The sequence below is a fragment of the Talpa occidentalis genome, unplaced genomic scaffold (assembly GCF_014898055.3).
Source record: "Talpa occidentalis isolate TD23 unplaced genomic scaffold, MPIMG_talOcc4v2.1 talOcc4.4, whole genome shotgun sequence".
NCBI lineage: Eukaryota > Metazoa > Chordata > Mammalia > Eulipotyphla > Talpidae > Talpa > Talpa occidentalis.
The window spans coordinates 142,926,435-142,946,737 of record NW_023604295.1 but is presented as its reverse complement, the minus strand read 5'-3'; the positions used below and the strand labels follow the sequence as shown (position 1 = coordinate 142,946,737).

The 20,303-nt window shown below is 40.1% G+C and overlaps 1 protein-coding gene across 8 annotated transcripts in view; it reads right to left on the bottom strand.

Annotated features, from left to right (window-relative positions):
- TENM3 (teneurin transmembrane protein 3) overlaps positions 1-20,303 on the bottom strand; it is a 2,290,771-nt gene that overhangs the window by 136,537 nt on the left and 2,133,931 nt on the right. For all 8 annotated transcript variants that reach the window (XM_054701057.1, XM_054701061.1, XM_054701058.1 and 5 more), the window contains one exon: positions 10,015-10,253. In XM_054701057.1, coding sequence (XP_054557032.1) covers positions 10,015-10,253 — 239 coding nt within the window. The remainder of the gene's footprint in view (positions 1-10,014; positions 10,254-20,303) is intronic.

Below are 20,303 nucleotides of genomic sequence, written 5' to 3'. Positions count from 1 at the left end.
ATTACAATTAAGTGCTATCATTAAGTGACTATCATTAAGTTCTCAGTGTTTGCATTCTCTAAAAGATATTACCTCTAAGAGGGTAAGGACTTCCATCTCGTCACTGTTCTGTCATGGTGTCCAATCCTTTCTCAGCTGCTCAATACATGAATGTATTGATGGGTGGATGAGTGGTTATTTCCTTTTCTGGAATTATATTAATAAGCCACTAATGAAGAAACCATGCCATCTTATTCGTAAGGAAGAGGATTTGGAATGAGTGCTCTACTGACAACATTCTAAGGTTATGTAAGGATAATACAGTGGAAGAGTCTATATACATTTGAATGTCATGTATCTGTTCTATTTTAGGAGGAGACCTTTGTTTGAATATAGATTCAATAAAATTTTAAGGTTTTATGCTGAATTCATTCCTAAAATTCCTAGCAATCTGTCGTTTTTTTTTTTTAAACTCCTATGTACTAGTTACTTTTCCTTCCCCTCCTCTGTCTGTCGATAAAGCTCTCAGCCCACACTGCTCTCAGTACCTCCAGCGTAAAAGCAAATGACATAGGCAACACCAATTAAATATTTATGCAATGCAGCACTGAAATGGTAAATATTGGAGAATGCTTTCCACTTGTCATTAGTGGGGAGAGGTTGCTACATTCTGCACCAATGATAGCCTTAAACAGCACACAGCACCGCGTTTCACAGACTTGATAGTTATTTCTGGCACGAACTGGAGTTTAGCTGACTTGAAAGATATTTCCCATTGTTGCTGTCCTTGAATGTTTTTTAAGTAATAATATAGGGAGGTCCCTATATTTAAGTGGCAAAACCAGTCTGTTTAAATATGGTATTTCTCATAAACTAATTCACTTTTGCTGACTTCCTCTCAAGCTAAGAGTAGAAGAAATTATTTGGGGGAGCAGAGGAGAGAAGCAGATGACCTACATTTATATAATCTCTTGAATTTGGTACTGATTTCTTTCTTGTGTATGGTAATAAATATTTGGAGAAGCTGAAAACTGAGTATTTTTATATCGTACTAATAAAAAGCAACAACGATTTATAATGCTAAAATTAACTGAGTGTACATATAGCTTTTTCCTAGGCTAGGTTCAATTTCAGAGCCTCTGGTATGATTGTATGGAGTTGGCTATGGAAGAAATGGATTTTAAGTGACCTCTTAATTATTTGTAGGTTTCTCTCTCTGTGATAGGCAGGACGTAGAAAATGAGTAACTGATACAAATCAATGCAATTCATATTCAAAGTCAGCACAGAGTACAAACATGTAAACAGGATAGACAGCCAACATTTTTGTGGATTCTACAGAACAGTGTGTATGTGTTATGTGAAAGTAGAACTTCACTTATTATATTAAGAGTTATGCCATAATAAGGAAAACTGAAATTGTTTAGAACGGGCTTTTAATAGATTTTCTCCTTTTTTGAACTTACAGACTCAGAGTACTGCATGAGTATGCTTCATCAGGTTACTACTTTCCTCTTTTAGAGAGATGCTGTTTTATGAGGCTTAAATATGTACTTAATTTCATGTATCCAAGGATAAAATAAAATATTGATACACTGACTTAAAATTTTTACTTTTGCAATTTTCAATCCTTTAGAATATAGGCAATATATTTTTCTACAATATGATGAAATCCCACTAGTATCAAAATGTTACCATTCCATCTCAGATGAAATGCATTTTCTGAATGTAATGCAACTAGGAGTTAAAGGAAGAAGCCGCAGTGAAAAATGGTATGTAATTCATTGCTTGGCTGTGTTCTATGACCTAATAAAACAGCACTTTTATTACACAGACATGTCCAAAAAGAAAAAAGAATGTCACAACACATTTTATTTTTCCATATATATTTAAATGGTTGATTTTTCATGAAGCATAAAGGGCTGGCATATTTTTCCTTCTGACCCTGAGTTGCATATATATAGCTGGTACTATAATCAATTTCAAGGTACACAGAGAGGTAAAAATGTTCATAAAATGCAAATAGACACAGAAGTAGGACAGATAACTGCTAAGGAATCATAACTGCAATGAACCTGGATTTGACAGGTTATGTTTTGCTAGATGTAGGGAATGCTTATGTTGTTAAACAGCCTTTTTAGCAGACATATGACAACATCTATTTTAGGAATCAGTTGGTAGCAGCTGTTCAAAGGAAATAAATAACTACATATGTATTTCTTTAAAGGAAAAGGAATATTGAAAATGTGAGTAGTTCTTTGGTTAGCAGCATATGTCAGGAGTTCATAAGAAAAATAATGCTGAGTTATTTCATGTCATTGGGAAATGAGTTAACAAACCTGTCTCTTAAGTTCAGATTTTTGTGGAAAATAAACTATGGAATGTTTGGAGGGAAATGAGCACTGACTGTTAAAAAGTACAGGGCTTCTTTTGGGGGGAGATGGCGGGGGGTGTTCTAAAATTGATTGTTGTGATGGCTGCAAAGCTGTGAACATACTAAACTTTAAATGGATGACCTATATGGTATGTGAGTTATAGCTCTATAAAACAACTATTGTCCAATGAATTAATGGTTGTGAGAAACCTGGCCCAAAGGACCAAAAGTTGAAAACGCATGCTAGTTTAAATAATGTTTGTCTTCTTTAATTTTCCTTAGATGTAATGAACAATAAATGTAATACAAATCCTTCACAGAAATAGAACCAAAAAATGGTAAAATTCACTTTGAACCACAAAGGACCCAAATAGCCAAAACAATCCTGAGGAGAAAAGTGAAGATGTCTTGCTCTCAGACTTCAAACTATACTGTCAAGCTACAGTAACCAAAACTGGATGGTATGGGAATCAAAACAGGCACATAGAATTGAGCCCAGAAATAAAGGCACACGTATATCGATAACTAATTTATGGCAAAGGAGTCTAGAGCATACAATGGAAAAATAAAACTCTTTTCAATAAACAGTACTGGGAAAATTGGAATGCCACCTGCAAAAGACTTAAACTAGACCACTATTACACAATATGGTAAAATCAACTAAAAATGGCTTAAATAATAGCTCTGAAACCGTAAAATCCACAGAAGAAAATTTAGGTGATAAGGTCTTTGAAATCGGCCTTCGTAATGTCTTTGTGGTTTCATCTCCAACAGAAACAAAAGAGAATATAAACAAGTGGAACTGCATCACAACAAGGTTCTGCATAGCAAAAGAAAGCATCATTAAAATGAAAAGGCAATTTACTGACTAGGAGAAGATATTTACAAATCATATATCAGACAAAGGGTTAATATCCAAATTATAGATGTTCATATATCTTAACAACAAAAAAACTACAACCAATTAAAAAATGGGCAGAGGATCTAAATAACCATTTCATCAAAGACATACAGACAAGCAACAGACACATGAAAAGATGCTCTTCATCACTTATAATTAGGGAAATGGAAATAAAAACCACAATGAAATTTTACCTCTCATTCGTTTGAATCACTATCATCAAAAAAATCAAGAAATAACAAGTATTGGGGAGGATGTAGAAAAAGGGAACCTTCATGCATTGTTGGGAGTGAAAACTGGTACAGCCTCTGAAAAAATTAAAGATAGATTTACCATACAACCCACTAACCCACTTTTGGTTATTAACCTGAAGAATGTGAAAACACTAATTCGAAAAGATCTATGTACCACTATGTTCACTGAAGCACGGTTTATAATACCAAGCAACGGAAACAACTCGAGAGCCCAACCAAGAATGAATGAATTAAGATGTGCTGTACACACATAGACAAGTATATATACATATATATGTGTATATATGTATACGCACAATGGAATACTACTCAGCCATAAAAAAACCGAAATTTTGCCATTTTCAACAACATAGATAGACCTTGAGGGGATTATGCTAAGTCAATAAGTCAGAAGAAGAAAGAAAAATACCTTAAGATTCATTCATTTGGGCCTCCCCTGGTGGCGCAGCAGTTGAGCGCTGGGCTGTAGAGCTGTCCGCAGCCTCTGCAGTGCCTGTTCGTACTCTGGCCACCGGTGAGGGTCCCACATGGCGCGCAGACCTCTCCTGCTGCCCGCTGCTCCCCTCAGCAGTGTATTTCCTCAGTCTGCCTGTTTTGTTCCCTGCTCTGGCTCTGGAGAATTCTCTCACCCTCCCACACTTCTGACTATACCCAGTGCTTGTATAAATAAAATAAATAAATCTTTAAAAAAAAAAAAGATTCACTCATTTGTGGAATATAAAGGAAAGAAATGCAGTCAAACAAAACGAACACAAACCCTTAGACTCTGGCAACAACATCGTGATTACCAGTGGGGACAAAGAGGAGATGGAATAGTGTGGTGGCGAAAGGTGAGTAGATATTTGATGGTGGGTATGGTGTGAAATAGGCAGTTGCTAAGGTGAGAAACTGTCCACCTATAGAGTGTGGAAAAGTAATGTCTCACTGGAAAGAAAACAGGATGGATTAGTGACTAGATAGATAATGCAAGATATGATAAAGATGTTATTGCAGGAAATAGATGGTAAATAGATGGTGTTTATCACACAATTCCTTTAACTTTTATGTATATTTAAATTTTTTCATAAAGCATTGGTGGTAACACATAAAGAACATGTGCAAATATCTTTGGTGCTATTCCATGAGAAATTCACTGGCTTTTCAGACTCTGTCTAGCAGAATGTGCAAATGTTAATGCAGTGAAGTGTCCATATTGGTGTTATTTGAAGCTTGATTTGAATTTGTTGCAGTTTTTAACATAACAAATTAATTGCAACATTTAAAAAAATCATGTTTTACTTAAACCATGTTTTTAAATAAATCTTTATAAGATTTCTGGTCATCTGTCCATTTACACACATCAAAATGATAGGTTATCTGCTGCCCAGGAACAAGAGCCATTTGTGAGTAAAGAGCAATCAATAGTCAAGACTCCTACTCATTCCATAGAGGACAGAAGCAAAACGAACAGAAGTCACAGGCTATCTCTTCTTTATTTAGTTGGTCAAGACTGCTGCCTGTTGTCCATCTTTATACTTTTTGACTATTACAACACAGAAAGAAGAATGAAGTCAAAAGTAAGAGGCCAGAAAAACTGGGTCTGTTATTTTTCTGACAGGTCTGGATCATCAAATGATTACCATCAAACATAACATATGTGTTGAGTAGAACTTCTAAAAGGTCAAAGACAGTCACTGAAAGATAAATGCAATACAGATGGATTTTAATTGGCAGCTTAGGAATTTAAAGAAAATCACAAGGTGCTTTTGCTGGAAAAAAAAAAAAGGCGCGCTACAAGCATGCTTAGACATTTGGTTTTTTAAAAATTGGGATAAGAAACGACAGCACATCTATTCTGTGACCTACCAGGCACAGATTCCCAGTTCTGCTCCCTCCTGTACCCCCTGGGGGCCTGTGAGCTTCCATTTCCACCACTTCCCTAAATGTTTACCTGTCCTGCCCACGTGCTCACCCCCAGCCACGTGCGGCTGTTTGAATTAAAATGAATTAAAAAGGACAAGTAAGCTTCAATTCCTAAGTTGCATCAGCCACATTTCCAGTGATCAATAGCCACCTGAGTCTGACAGGTATTGAATTGGGCAGTGCAGAAATAGAACATTTCCATCCTCAAACAGAGCATCTGGCTGTGCTGCCCGGGGCCTGGCTACTCAAAGTGTGGGTCTGTGGACCCAGCGGCAGCACCTGGGAGCCTGTCTGAATTGCAGACTCCTGGTTCTCACTTCAGATCTGCTGAATCAGAATATGCATTTTAACAAGATCCCCAGTGACGCCTGGGCACATCTGAGCGGGTAAAGCACAAGTCTGGACTTCCTCTCATCAAATTACATGTTCTGGAACGCCACGAAAGCAATCTTTTGACATATAAATGTGATGCTTTTTCACAGCTCTGCTTTCATTTCTTCCATTTCATCCCTAATTCCAGTTCTTCTCAAACCTCCTGGGAGGCGGTGCAGCCTCCCAGGGGCCCTTGATTGTTTGAGGCCAGCTTCCCTCCTTGCCTGGCCGTGGGGCTATGTGAGATGTTTCTCTAAGCAGCAGGCTCCTATTTCAAAAATGGAGGTAGCGGCTCCTAGGGAGGCTGTGAGATGCGGCGGGAGGCACCTTGAGACCCCATGAACCCTCTGTGGACTGTGCAAGAGTTTCTTCCTCTCCGGGTCCTGGGTGGTCCCACTAAGCATTTTGTCACCAAACCTAACAGACTCAACTCCTCATCTTTCAAGCCTCATCTGCTAAATCAAGTCTTTCCCCAGTACCTTCAGTGAAAATGTTCTTTTCTCTTTTATTTTTGTTCTGATGGCTGACCTGCTCTAAAAGCATGTACTATTAAAACTGAGTTTTTTCACCCAGGTTTGTATCATAGGGCTACGAGTTTCTAGAATGAAGAGCTAATTTGTACCTGGAACATCAATCAGAGAGCCCAGAAAAATGCTGACCTAAAAATGATTATAGAAAACTGTGAAAGTACCACAAGAAAATGTAAGTGAATTAAGAAAATTACTTAGTGTAATTTTTTTTTGGTGTCCTTCCAAAAATAGGAAGAAAAAATCTGATAAATTTCACAATTGTTTTTGCCATATACCATACAGCATTTTAAAAATAATCACTTAAAAAATTCTATATAACACATGGCAAAAAACAATTATGAACAAAATTAATAATAAACTGAGAAAATATATAACCTACATAACAAATGACTCACATCCTGAATAAGCAACTGAAAAATAAAAAAAGGAGAAAAGCCCTATTAGAAAAATGGGCGAAAAGGTCTATGAATAAAGGAAAGATGTTTAGCCTTCCCAGCAGCAGATGAAAACATAAGATGTTTTAACCTAAGAAACTGGCAAAAGTTAAAAATATTGATAATGGATAGCACTGATAGTTCACTACCCAGGGTGACGTGACCACAGTTTACAAAATTTAAAACATGTCCGCCCTATGGTACAGCAAATTTCATTCAAAGAATTTATTTTGATCAAAAATGTGATCCATTGCATAAACACACACATACAAGCTCAAGAAAATACTGCATTTCGGGGACTGGTTAATTAAAAACAGCCACAAAATAAAATTATAGACCTATAATGTTTCATGAATGATAAGTGAAAAAGCCCGGAAAAAAAGTACATTTAAAAATATTTAATTCTACCTGCATACATGCAGGGAAAATAGCTGAAAAGATAACAATATTACCTGTGGGAATTAATATTAATTTTCACTTTCTTTTAGACCTTTTTTTATTCTGAGATTCTGATAAGAATAGGAAAAAAAAAAAACAAAAACAAAACCTATTCCCTCCCTCCTTTGCAGCAGTTATTCACCTTGATGAATCTGAGATGAACTTCATTTTAGAGAAGAGACATGTTAATTCTACATTTTTATAATGTACTCTACTGGAAAGCAAGAAAGTTCTAGGACTGAAATAATTCCTCAAGCTTTTTTCTTTGACTTATTCCCAAGGCTTTAACTTCTCATGGACAGTCAATCTCAGAAGGGGGTCTCTAAGGCAGTGGAAAAACACAGCCAAAGATGGCTGCACTTTTGTTAAGGGTTGTGAGGTCAATCTGACAATGACATTGGTCTCCCATTAATTCTGGGGTTTGTCACAATGATCTCGCTGGAACAGGTTAGAGTCCCTTCTCTCCTTCTCTGCTGGACACTCGCTACGAAAGGACATCTTCCCAAGAGGAAAAGGAGAATCTTTATTTAACAAAAGATTTCTCATGTTGATGAAGAAATAAAATCTTTACCCAATTTTTAAGAAGACCTTAGGCTAGTGTATTAGCCATTTGAGCACGCGGAAAACCAGTGAAAATTCTAAGTATATTGGTGCTTGATTACAACAATAAAAGGAGGAGATAATTCTTTCACGATACAAGTAATTTTTGCCAGTAACACTTGGAATGTATCGCTTTAATTTCCAGGACAATAATTACTCATAGCAAATGTTCAAGAAATAACTGCTGCAATGACAAGAGTACATGCGTACATTAACCACAGAATTTGCAGATTTCCATGTGGGGAAAATGAAATTAAAGGGAGAAGCTTATCTTAGTGGTACCGTAGGAATAAAGTACAATGCTAACTAACAACAAAACAGGCAATTTGAAAAAAAAGGGACATTCTGAGTTCTTACTTAGAATTCTGATAATGATATTTACGAATGAATTCTTGAAAAGAACACAAGTCTTGAAAACAACAGTGATCTAATCTCACATTGACTTGCCATTTTTCTTGATAGTGTGACATTACACAAATCAAATTAAAAAGTATCAGAGCAAATATTATATTTAAAATGTTATATGATCAGGAAGGATGTCGAACAAGAACACATTAGCACAGATAGTGAATTCCAGCCCTCTACAGTGTTTACTGTCTGTTTGGGATGCACCTCAGTAAAAAAAAACAAAAAATAAACAAAAAAAAACCCCAAAAAACCCCCAAAAATAAAACCCTAAAATATATCTGCTTAATTTATTACATCCCACTTAAAATGAGTATATTTCAGAATCGTTTAAAATTCTTTAGCACATTGCGAACAGATACAAATAATTTATGCAACTAACTAGGAGAGCTTCTCTTAATAGCTGGTATTTTCCAGCTGAAAACTAGAAATCTGTCTCTGAGCACGGATTTGGGCTGTGCTATTCCTCACTTACCTTGGGTGTTAGGAGACTGCACAGCAGAGTTTCATTAGTGTGTGATCTCAGCCAAGTGACAACCCTTTGGGTACCTGGCTTGACCATTTTTACAAAGAGGGAGTTAACTTAGGTTGAAAAATGACACAAAGGTTTCCTCTTGCTTTCATCTCTGACGGACAGTGGCTCTGTGAGGTGCTGTGTGAAGCACTGTGATGGGATAATAAGCCTGGATGTGGGTTCGGGGGAAAGGGTGCCGGATTCATTAGTGATGTCCGCCATTGCCATGGTCAAAGAATTGGCAGTAATCATTGGAACATTCCGCTTAGTTGCCCTCCCTGACTCAATTATCTCTCCAGTTCCTTCATGCTGTAAAATTCTATTTTTCTCCTAAAGGTTGTAACTCCACATGGTTATTTCACTTTTCAAGGCCATCATTTATAACCAATGGGTATTGTTGCTAATGATAGAAACTGGTTCCCTGCAAAAGCATCCTAGGTTGTTAGCTACAGCTCGGTATTACTCATATTCAGCTGTACAATTTCATGGGGCACCACAGATCGCTTTGTAAACTTGAGAACGCATCAGTGGCTGCTGTTCTTGGTGGAAAAACCACACAGGCTATGATTTATCTCACTGGACACCATTAGCATTTCCATGTGCTGGACCTTCCCCCACACTTAGAAGCAGCTCAAAATGCAATGTGGTCATTTCTGACATTTTAAAACGCAATTTCCAATAGCCTGAATGCTCCTCGGTGTTGTGAAATAGTTAAATCAGAGGAATATTTACAACTTCTATTAGCAGCTAACATCATTGGGGTTACTATTAAATGAAAACTTGATCAATACTACATCAGAAAAGATGAAAAATCCCCCCTATCTGACAGAGCATATAATCCATTCATTGTTTTATGGATGCATCATTCTCTGGAGAGTGTTCCTGAGTGCAAGATGATGGTCCTGAGTGACGAGTTTTGCATTTAGACAGCTGAGTGAGCTGAAAGGCGGGTGACGTTAGCAGGTGCTGAGAGCTCCCTGCCGAGGGTGCTGTGGGGAGAGTGCCCCGAGATCCTTCCTGCAGGCCGAGGCCTCACTGCACATGTGGAACGTCATAGAACGATTCAGGTCGCACCGGGCTAAGTCAAACTAGCTGTCATCCAAGTGAGACCTCGTTCTTGATACAAATGCGGCTTTTCTATTTCAACAGGCTGACAATTTCTGAAAGTGCTCCGGGAAGCATATTTTACCCGGCTCTGCCGCACCCAACATAAGCTCATCACCAACTTCTTGACCGAATAAATAAAACCAACAGAGCCACCATCTGCCGTTTGGATTTATAGACGAAATAAATGGAAAAAATCGGTTCTTACCTATAAAATAGGAGAGGAGTATTGCCAGGAGCACGGACACCCCTACGGCGCACAGCGCGGTGCATTTCCAGCTACAGTACTTGGAAGATTTCTTGAATTTAAAAGCGCTTCTTGATAGGGTGTTTCTAGGGAGTGGCCGAGTATGCGGCGAGTAGACAGAGCCAGATGCCATCGTGTATCCTGGGGTTGCAGTACTGAACAGCGGCGTCGTCCCTGTTCCTGTTTTGAATAGGAAATGCCTGTGGACGGGAGAGCATGGTTATAGGATGCGTCGTTCTATACATCACCTGTCGTTACAGGTGCCGGCGGGAGAGACAGGGCCAGCTCTGCAGGAGCGCTCCTCTGCCTCTTCAGCCATTTATCTCAGATGGTTCCAAAATATGCTAAGAAAAGATTTTAACCAAAAATAAAAAAAAATAAAAAACCTAACTCAGATAAATGACTGATGAAAGTGGCTGATTTCTAGAGTATCCAGCAGTATTTACGAGTACAAAGGATGCCTGTCCCTTCAAGTGGCTATCTAGAGACACAGGAAGTTATTTCAATCATACCATTTCCTGCACAGAACCATTCTGGAACATTCCTGTATGGACACCCTTAAGAACATCATCTTCCCATTTTGCTTAAGAGGACTGTTCCTCTGTAGTTGCGTGTGCTGTCATGTAGACTGTGCGTGTACAAGATTATGTGCACGCGAAACACAAGTATGCACAAGCACACTGATGATGGGCATGCAGACTGATTTTCTGGGTGTCCATGGAAACACTGGCATCCCAGCCTGCTCACGGCCAACGGTTCCATACTGCTGGAGCCCAGGCAGCTGGTCAGTGCTACTGGGGAGGAAGAGGCAGGTAGGAGAGGACACTTTCTGAAACCAAGCCTGAATCAATGACTGGGTCAGTGAATCAGGTTGTAGATCGCATGTGGAGAGGTTCCCTTAGCAACCGAGTTACACCAGCAAGCTCCGAAAGTCTCTAAAAGTCGCCTGTTCTCTACTGAGCTATTTGGTGGAGCCCATCACGCAGTCTCTACAGATGCTGATTTCTAATGCTGCATACCCCAAACCTACAACATGTTATAGGCCATTGTTACTGCAATAAAAGCTTAAAGGAGAAAATGTTTAGTAGAAATTGAACCTCCTATGGTAAGGTGAGGGATTCTTTAGGAAAGAACCTAGTTTAAGATTCCTATGAAGAGTTAAAGTCCCTAAATTAAAAAAATTAAAAGCACCACATTTTTCATGGGTTACCTATTAGAGTATGCAAATAATTTACAGCATCTTTGGTTTGTGTCCTAACATTTAGTGTTATATGCCCCGATGACATGGCCAATGAAATAAAAAAGCTGAGCTCTCTCTTCGTATGCAGGAAGTTAAATAGCCAGCAATTTTCCACATGGGACAGAACAGTCTTTATGCAAGATGACTGTAGATGGTACACAGTTGAATATTTTTCATTCTAATGCTCACACATCTACCTCTGCACACACATATTTCATGGGTGTATATCCGTATGGAGTTACAGAGTCCATTTCCAATACAATTATTGGGTTAGTAATATGTGCAGAAATTCCAAAGTCTAACACAACCAGAAAGGAAAGAATTCTGGACAGAGGCAGCAATTCTCCTGGCCACCCATGACTATGCAGGCACTTCTCTTCACCAAACTTCCCCCTTTGCAAAGCAGCAGAGGCAGCTCCCCTCCCGAGGCGGTCCCCCTGGGACTATGAAGGCGTCCCTTCTAACAAAACTATGCCTTTCCCGGCAGCGCTTTCTGCCTGCCTGTGTTTATGCAAGCATCCTTGACTTCCCTTCCCTTTCTATAAAAACCTGCCCGTTTGAATATTAAAACAAGCAAGCATACAAACAAGCAAAGAATCCTGGATACAAACCAAAAGGTCTGGGTTGAAGGTTCTGAGCTATCATTTCCTATTTTTTTTTTTTAAGATTTATTTATTTATTTATACAAGCACTGGGTACAGTTAGAAGCGTGGGAGGGTGAGAGAATTCACCAGAGCCAGAGCGGGGAGCAGAACAGGCAGACTGACGAAATACACTGCTGAGGGAGCAGCGGGTGGCAGGTGAGGTCTGTGCGCCATGTGGGATCCTTGCCCAGTGGCCGGGGATCGAACTGGTGCTGCAGAGGCTGCGGGCAGCTTCACAACCCAGCGCTCAACCACTGCGCCACTGGGGAGGCCCTATCACTTCCTATTAACATGACCCGAGGAATCCCCGGTTGTATGATTGGGCTTCCCCCCACCCCCAATTGTAATATGGAGCTGATGATTTACTTATCTCGCAGGGTTGTAAACCAGTTAATGTATCTAAAAATGCTTTTCCAACTACAAAATTAGAACAGATGCAAAGGATAAGTTACTACTTCTCTAAACCCAACTAGCAACTGCATTGTGAGTCCAGTCCTCTCCTTCCCCCCATGGAACTTCTTTATAAAGCAAATGGAAAGTTTGCAGCCAGCATGAAATAGCACGTTGGAAGCAGCATTTTTAGCACCTACTCCCTCAGTCATGTTCAGCTTGGTTGTGAAGAATGTGAGCTCTGGAACCAGGCTCTCCGGGTTCAAATCCAGACTTCAACTAAAATTAGCTGGATGATTTTTTAGTTACTCAAATTTTCTGTGTCTTAGTTTCATCATCTGTAAAATGGGAATAGAAACTATATCAATTACATAGTCTTATGAGGATGAAGTGAAGTAAGACATAGGAAGTGGTTACACGAGTGTCCTGCATGGTAACTGCTAGTAAAAAAAGTATCCCTCCCATTCTCGTATCAGAACTACATTCCAAAAGACCAAAAATTGTCATCAGACTTTAAATTCTAATTAAAAATGTACCACTGCATAAAGTGATGCATACAAATGAATTCACGGGTTGCCAAGTGGATGTTGGCGATTCCATACTCAGGATTAGATGGTGACACCCAAGGAGGAATCCAGCCCCCGAAAATTCCAGTGTGTGTGTGTGTGTGTGTGTGTGTGTGTGTGTGTGTGTGTAGCTCACATCTTCTCCATCCATTCATGTGTTCTGGGACATTTAGGTTGTTCCATATCTTGACTATTGTAAACAGTGCTGCAATGAACATAGCAGTACAGATTTCCTTTCAAATTATAGTGTTTTTGTGTTCTTTGGGTAAAATACTCTTTAGAGTGTGTTTTTTCCCTCTTGAATGTTTTCCCCTTTGTTTTGTGCAGCCTCACCTCTCGACTCCAGCAGCTGCTTTTATTGCTTTGCCTCCAGGACAGATGAGACAGGATGAGAAGTAGGACTACATAGAATCTCTTGCTGTTTTCCTAAAGCCCGGTCTACTTGGTGAAATGGGGTGGACTGGAGTAGAACCATGATGCATGGGAGAAGTACAGTTTGAAATAAAAAAGGGCTTTCCCTCTAGGAAAATTTCTTCCTGCTGGGAGCAGGAAGAGACACAGAGGGAAGCTGATAAGAAGAGAGGATTCGCCCGGGTCCAGTGTGAGAAACCCGCCGTCTGCTTTGCAGGCGGTAGCAAGATTCCAAAAGTCTGAGGCTGTGGCTGCAATTTCCCTGTGATGCTGGGTGTCCATAAACAGCAGAGAGCACTACCCAGTGCGTCTCCGCACATGAAAACAAAGCACTGGAAGAGTCACTCTTGAGTGTTGCCAAAGACAGCCTCCTGAGCCTAGGTCTTTGGAACCATGAATAAACTGTGGGGAAGTAATAATAGAGTCTGGGCTATAAACCCAGTGTTGGACAGAAACAGAACTTGGTAGAAAAAGATTTTGTTTAGATGGAAAACCTCATTTTTATTAAGGATTAGAGGAGACAAGTGGGGGACGGAGGGCAGAAGTCACTGGTTGCGCCCTGGAGAAGAGGCACAATGTATCAGGGTGGGCGACTTGGGAGAGGGGGAGCCTATGCCTTAAGTCTCAGAGATAGACCTGCAAAGGTAACAGGATTACCAAGAGAAAGGTGATGCTCGGAGTGTGTGGGAGAAGCAGGTATAGAGAGGCCACCTGAGGTGCTGAGTCTCAGCAGGCTTTGCAAGAAGTAGAATTTCTTCTATAGCTGCAAGAGGAACACAGAAATGGTGAGTGTGTGGTTGGGCCTGAAGAGGCCACATAGATAGGGAAGGCTGTGTCTGCAATGACAGGTCAATTAATAGCCAAAGAACAGACAGTATGAAAATGTAGTATCAAACACCAAATGCCCCCTGGGTTCATAGTATCACTTAAGGGGGTAAAGTATGAGGGGGTGCAACTCAAATTCTCTGAGTAAAATTTGCAGGATTAAGCCTTCAAATAAAATAACGGGCCTCCCCTGGTGGTGCAGAGGTTGAGCACTGGGCTGCGAAGCTGCCCGCAGCCTCTGCAGCGCCGGTTCGATCCCCGCTGCCAGCGAGGGTCCCACGTGGCGGGCAGACCTCTCTTGCCGCCTGTTGCTCCCCTCAGCAGTGTATTTCGTCAGTCTGCCTGTTCTGTTCCCTGCTCTGGCTCTGGTGAATTCTCTCACCCTCCCGCGCTTCTGACTGTACCCAGTGCTTGTATAAATTAAATAAATTTAAAAAAAAAAGATAGCAATATTTAAAAAGCAAGGTAGTTAATTGAAGAATAAACAAATCTATTGCTTGTCTTCTCCCAGTTGAATGTAAACTCTCTGAAGACCTACTTACCTCTGTGTTTTCAGGATTTAGAAAGGTCTTGGTAAAGAGCTGAGCACATAGTAGTTGCTCAATAAATACTGTAAAATAAATTGTTGGTGGCCCTTGTGCTGATGAAGAAAGGGGGTGTCAGATAAATTATATTCCTTGGCTGAGGTACCAGAGCTAATAAATCAAACAGTAAGACAAAAATAAAAGTTAGAAATTCTAGGGGCCCACTGGAAAGCATCCCTTGAATATGGGGGATAGTTTAATGTGGTCTGGGGCATTTTTCAATCCCATTTTCAATGGGATCTGAACCTCAGCCTGTGGTTCTCTATAAATTATCATCCCAGCCTCAATATTAAAAGCCCATCTCTACCATGTGCGAGACACAGAACAGGGAGCTAGACACAGCCACGTGCCATCCTCGAGTTGGATAGCTCTGCTTCAATTTCCCAAATCTCAGCTCGACACATGAGGTCCATCTGCTTTGGTGATCCTGGCAAAAACGTCTTTCAAGAACTAGGCTTGAACTGCTTTGAAATTCTTACTTTTCTTAGAGTAAAATGCCACTTTGAGATACTGCTGAAAACAGCAATGTGATACTCAAAAATACACTAGTCCTCACTGAGTGGAGCTGAAACCCTCTTTATCTTGAACAAGTTTTTAAATATTAAATTTTATTTTTATATTCCCCCATACAATTGCAAACGCCCCATTCTGACCCCATCCTTCCCTCCCGCCCCCCCACCCCCCAAAAAGTGTCTCTGGTTCATAGTTTTTTTGTTGATTTTGATTTTCACTTTCTTATATTCATTTTCCTGGTCCCTTATTTAAGTTTTCTAGATTCCTGCTATGAGTGAGACCATCCGGTATTTTTCTTTTTCTTTTTGGCTTATTTCGCTGAGCATGATCCCTTCCAGCGCCATCCATGTTGCTGCAAATTGCATGTGTTTATCTTTTTTGAATGCTGAGTAATATTCCATGGTATATATGTACCACATCTTCTTGATCCAGTCATCTATTTTGGGCATTTGGGTGTTTCCAAAGCTTAGCTATTGTAAACAGTGCTGCTATAAACATAGGAGTGCAGGTGCTCTTTGGAATTGATGTTTCTGTGTCCTTTGGGTAAATACCTAGGAGTGGAATTGCTGGATCATATGGAAGCTCTATTTTAGTAGGTCCAGAAATCTCCACACAGCTCTCCATAGTGGTTGGACCAGTTGCACTCCCACCAACAGTGCACAAGAGTTCCTTAACCTACTTAATACATAACTTATGTTTGCCATTGCAAGACACAATAGAATTTAATTGTGTTTAAGATATTGCCTTTAAATCTCAGAAGTCTATTTCCCTGTCTTCTGTCTATATGTCCACGTCTGTCCAGAGGGCATCGCCAGTGCTCTGCAGACAGATATTCAAACAGAAACCTTTTGAAACAATGAAAAAGAAGCCATGTCACCAGTGCATTATATATAAAATATAAGGGGTCTTAAGTAAGTTCTGCTGGCTTTCTGGTGTGGAGGCACAGAAACACTTTTTATAAAGATTATTTAAGTAGATGTATTTTGACACCATTCATAACCAAACGGTGTCATTTGTCTGAGGGCCACAATTTTTCCTTTAGGTAAAATTAGGCCTCAAAACAGAGATATGAAAATACAGCTGTAAAAACCTTAGACATTAAGCAGAATAGTAGGTCTATGTCAACATATTTTCTATAGAGGAGAATGTCTGGTTTCAGAGTCGGTAGGAATCTGTCCATATTTATGCTCAGACAGGGGTCCCTTCTTTCCAAAGGCAATTATGTCCTTTGCACAGTGGCATGTAAAACATTCAGTCCTGGCGCCTCCCCTGTGGCCTAGGAGTTAAGTCTCAGCACTACCACGGCTATGGCCTGAGTTCGATCCCTGGCTGGGGAGCTGACCCACAGGGCACAGCAGACCTCTCCTGCCTCACCCGCTGCTCCCCTCAGCAGTATATTTCAGCAGATCCGCCTGTCCTGCTCCCCACACTCTCTGAATCCTCTCACTTCCTGCATTTCTGGCCTACTCTCCAGTTCTTTTATGCAAAGAATTAAATAATAATAATAAAAAAAAACCCATTCAGACCTGACAAGTGTGGACTGTGACTCACCAAGTCATCTCTAACTCTGCAGCTTCTAAGCTGTTTCGGGGTTCCACACGATGCTGTTTGTGTCTAGAACTCTGCAGATACTTAACGAACAAATATAAACGAATCTGAACATCCACCCCCATAAAAAGTACTCAGTGAGTTTCAGTGAGAAAATAACTTATCCCTGAATTCTCCCTGCAGCACCTCTACCTGTGTGTCCTGGCTCGCTGGCCCCACCCTGGCCACATCCTTGGGAATATGCTCAAGTCTCTAAATTTCAGCAAAAATTACTACAAGGGCCTCCCTGGTGGCACAAGGGGCTAAGCACAGCACTGTGAAGCAATCCGCAGTCTCTGCAGCACGAGTTCAATCCCCAGTCAGGGAGCTGACCCACATGGCCAGCAGACCTCTCCTGACTCGCCCGCTACTCCCCTCAGCAGTGTACTTCGGTCTATCTGCCTGTTCTGCTCCCCACTCTGTCTCTGGTGAATCCTCTCACTCCCCACATCTCTAGCCTGTACCCCAGCTCTTATATGCATAAATAAATAAATCTTAAAAAAATATGACTATCAAAAACACCTGCTTTTGACCTGGCATCCACATGCGGTTGAGAGAAGAAAGGCAGAAATTGTCTTTACTTCTCAGGACCATATTTGGGAATGAAAAAAATGTGATCCTGGGAGAATATTCCCCGTTGTATTCAGCAATAAAGCAGCAGCCACCGCAGCGTCTGTCAGCGCCACGCGCACCGAGCAGGCTGCTGGGTTCTGATGTGTCTAATGCGCCCTGCGTGACACCTGCCTCCAGTTCCTCGGCTATTTGCGCCCCTGATTCCACGCTGGTGATGAACTGGAGGCACACTTGAAGAGAGACTATGAGAGACTGAGATGAGGAAAATCAATTTCAAAGCCCCAAAGACAGCTGGTGCGGAAGGTCACGGAGCACTAACAGTGGCTTTGTGGCTCGGGCATCTTGAGGGGGATTCTATTGAACAACAAGACGGGGACCGCCGAGCTGCGCAGCATCATTAACTGCGATGCCACGGAGCCACGAAACCCTAAGTGGGAAGGATTAGGCCAGATGAAGTCCAATTAATGGCGGCTCTTTTCTCTTCACGTTGAAAGGTCTATTTCTTTGTTGATCTGCCTTCACACCAACCTTTTCATTGCAGCTTCCACCTTCTGTTCTAGCTGGTATTTCTCACCGAGCCTGTGATGTCCCTTCTCTAGGGGTCATGTCACAAATTTAAAATTAGTAGGGACAAAGACCCAGTCGCCTCATCTTTCTGCTGTCCCCATTCCTGCCTTTTGGTCACTGCTAGTGACTCTGCTTTCGTCTCTAACTGGTGGACTTCGAGGCAATTTCAAGCACTCGCCCATCCCAGCTGCCCGCTCGCCCACCTGGGACTCAACCTGGCGGAGCTTCTTGTGTTCTCTCTCCTTTATGCACGTTTTTTCTTTTTCTTCCTTTTTTTGGTGGGAATGGATAGGTTCTTCTGAGTTCTTGTGCCTTAACTTTATCTTTTTAATATATTTGGCAGAGCAGAGCGGAGGAGAAAGCACACTTCCCTTGCCACTTTTCTTTATGCTCAAGTGAAAAGTCAGGTCTTAAATACTGAGTATTTGTGTCACCATTTCCACCTCCTCTTACCTCGGGTTACTTGTAAGTGCTTCTTATCGTGTGTTTTGTCTCTTCGCTTCACCTCCTAGAAAGTATGTTTTGGCCCTCAGTAATTCTTCACTTTTGATTGATTTTGTTTATCAAAGTAATAAGCACAAAACTTGCTCTCATCACCTAGTGGCAAAGTCATCATTTTTGGGGTAAACTTAAGTGTGACTTTCTGTGTGATACTAAACATATTATCACTATATCGATAGGTCAAAAAGATCCTAACATCATGTTCAAAAGTAAATAAATTATATAACTAAATTGTAAGCTTACAAAAGCCCCCAGGAAACAAATAGGTTAATGCCAACCTTTTGTCCAGGAGCTTAATATCATCATATTATTCCTCTAATATCAAGAAGATGCATTGATAAGTTACACTTATAAGGACTAAAATCAAAAGCATTCTGGAAAATACGTTCTAGCATCAATCAAAGTGGTTTTGAGTCATTTCATCAATGGGACACTGGAGTAGAAAATAAAGGTCAAGCAGAAACTGTGCAACCACTGAATGAAATTTTAATTAGACTAACTTCATAATTGGTTATCTTTACAGAAGGGAGTTTTTTTTCCCTTCAATGTTTTATAGTGTCCAACCTTTTCAGAGATGGGCAAACAAAGCAAATGATTGGGGAAAAATGAGCATAATGGTGTTCATTTTCTGTCTCTAAGGCACAGCTGGAAACTTTATTCGTGACATACAGACACTTGGAAAAAAATGTTTCTATTGTATATTTCCTATTATACCTTACGGGGAGAAAGACAATACTGCACATGAAATGTTGGTTCTTTCTTCCAGTTCTTATATTCTTTGTGGAACAAAGAGAGTAATTTACATCAGACTACATGTGAACTGTTAATACAATGTCTTGAGGCTCTGAATTCTACTCATATTTCTAGGCAAATCAATAAAAATTTTACTGAGAATATAGATTGTTTCTTTCAAATTAGATGCTCTGATTTCAAAGGCGACACACCAATGGGGAGAAAGATTGGCTATTATTTGGCCAAATTTGGAACCTGTTCAGAATCCAAAGTCCTGAACTTAAGAGCTAAGGAAATTTTAAGGTATTGGTTCTTTTTCCTTCAGGCAAAATATAACTTTCTGGATTTAAGAGGCTTATTAAAGGTCTCACAAGATTTCCTCAACATCAAACAACTCCTCCAAAATGACATTTTCAGATCTAAAGCAAATGAATCCCACACGTGTGGATTAAATTTACCTAGAAATATATGAAGGCTAAAATAACTACCAAGTTCAAAGTAGTTTTAGTTACTCCATGATGCCCAAACAATGGACAGTTTGCCTAAAATTCATCATAAGACACAACACTTTTTAAAAAACTGTCAACAATTAAAATTATGTGCATTATTTTCCTTCCCTATTGCCCAATGTTATTCATTTAATTATGTGCAGCTTATAATTGAGAATATATTTATTAAATTCTACAGGACTTAAAATGGCTCCAAATATTAATTTGTCAGTATATATTTGAAAGAAATGATATATCTGACTGGTATATTAACTATTATCCAAGCATTTGGAAAACTTACAACCTGTGCTTCATTATCACAGTCTTTAAAATTTTTACTATCAAATTTTCAACTTTAAATTACAAAAACCCACTGGATTATCCACGAAAGGTGTATTTAGAAATGTGTTCAGAACTGATGAAAAGACTGGAACAGCAGTTTAGTTAAATGACGTGCTTTGGATAATGATGCCAGGAAAGATGAAATTTCTGGCAGACACTTAAATAGAAAACTACAGAAAGCAAGTCCATGTAGAACATTACCTGCTCTTATTTGAGCTTGATGCCTGTCTGTCTTCCTTCCCTTTTACCAACTGATTCCCCATAGTACTCAGATTCATCTAGTGCAA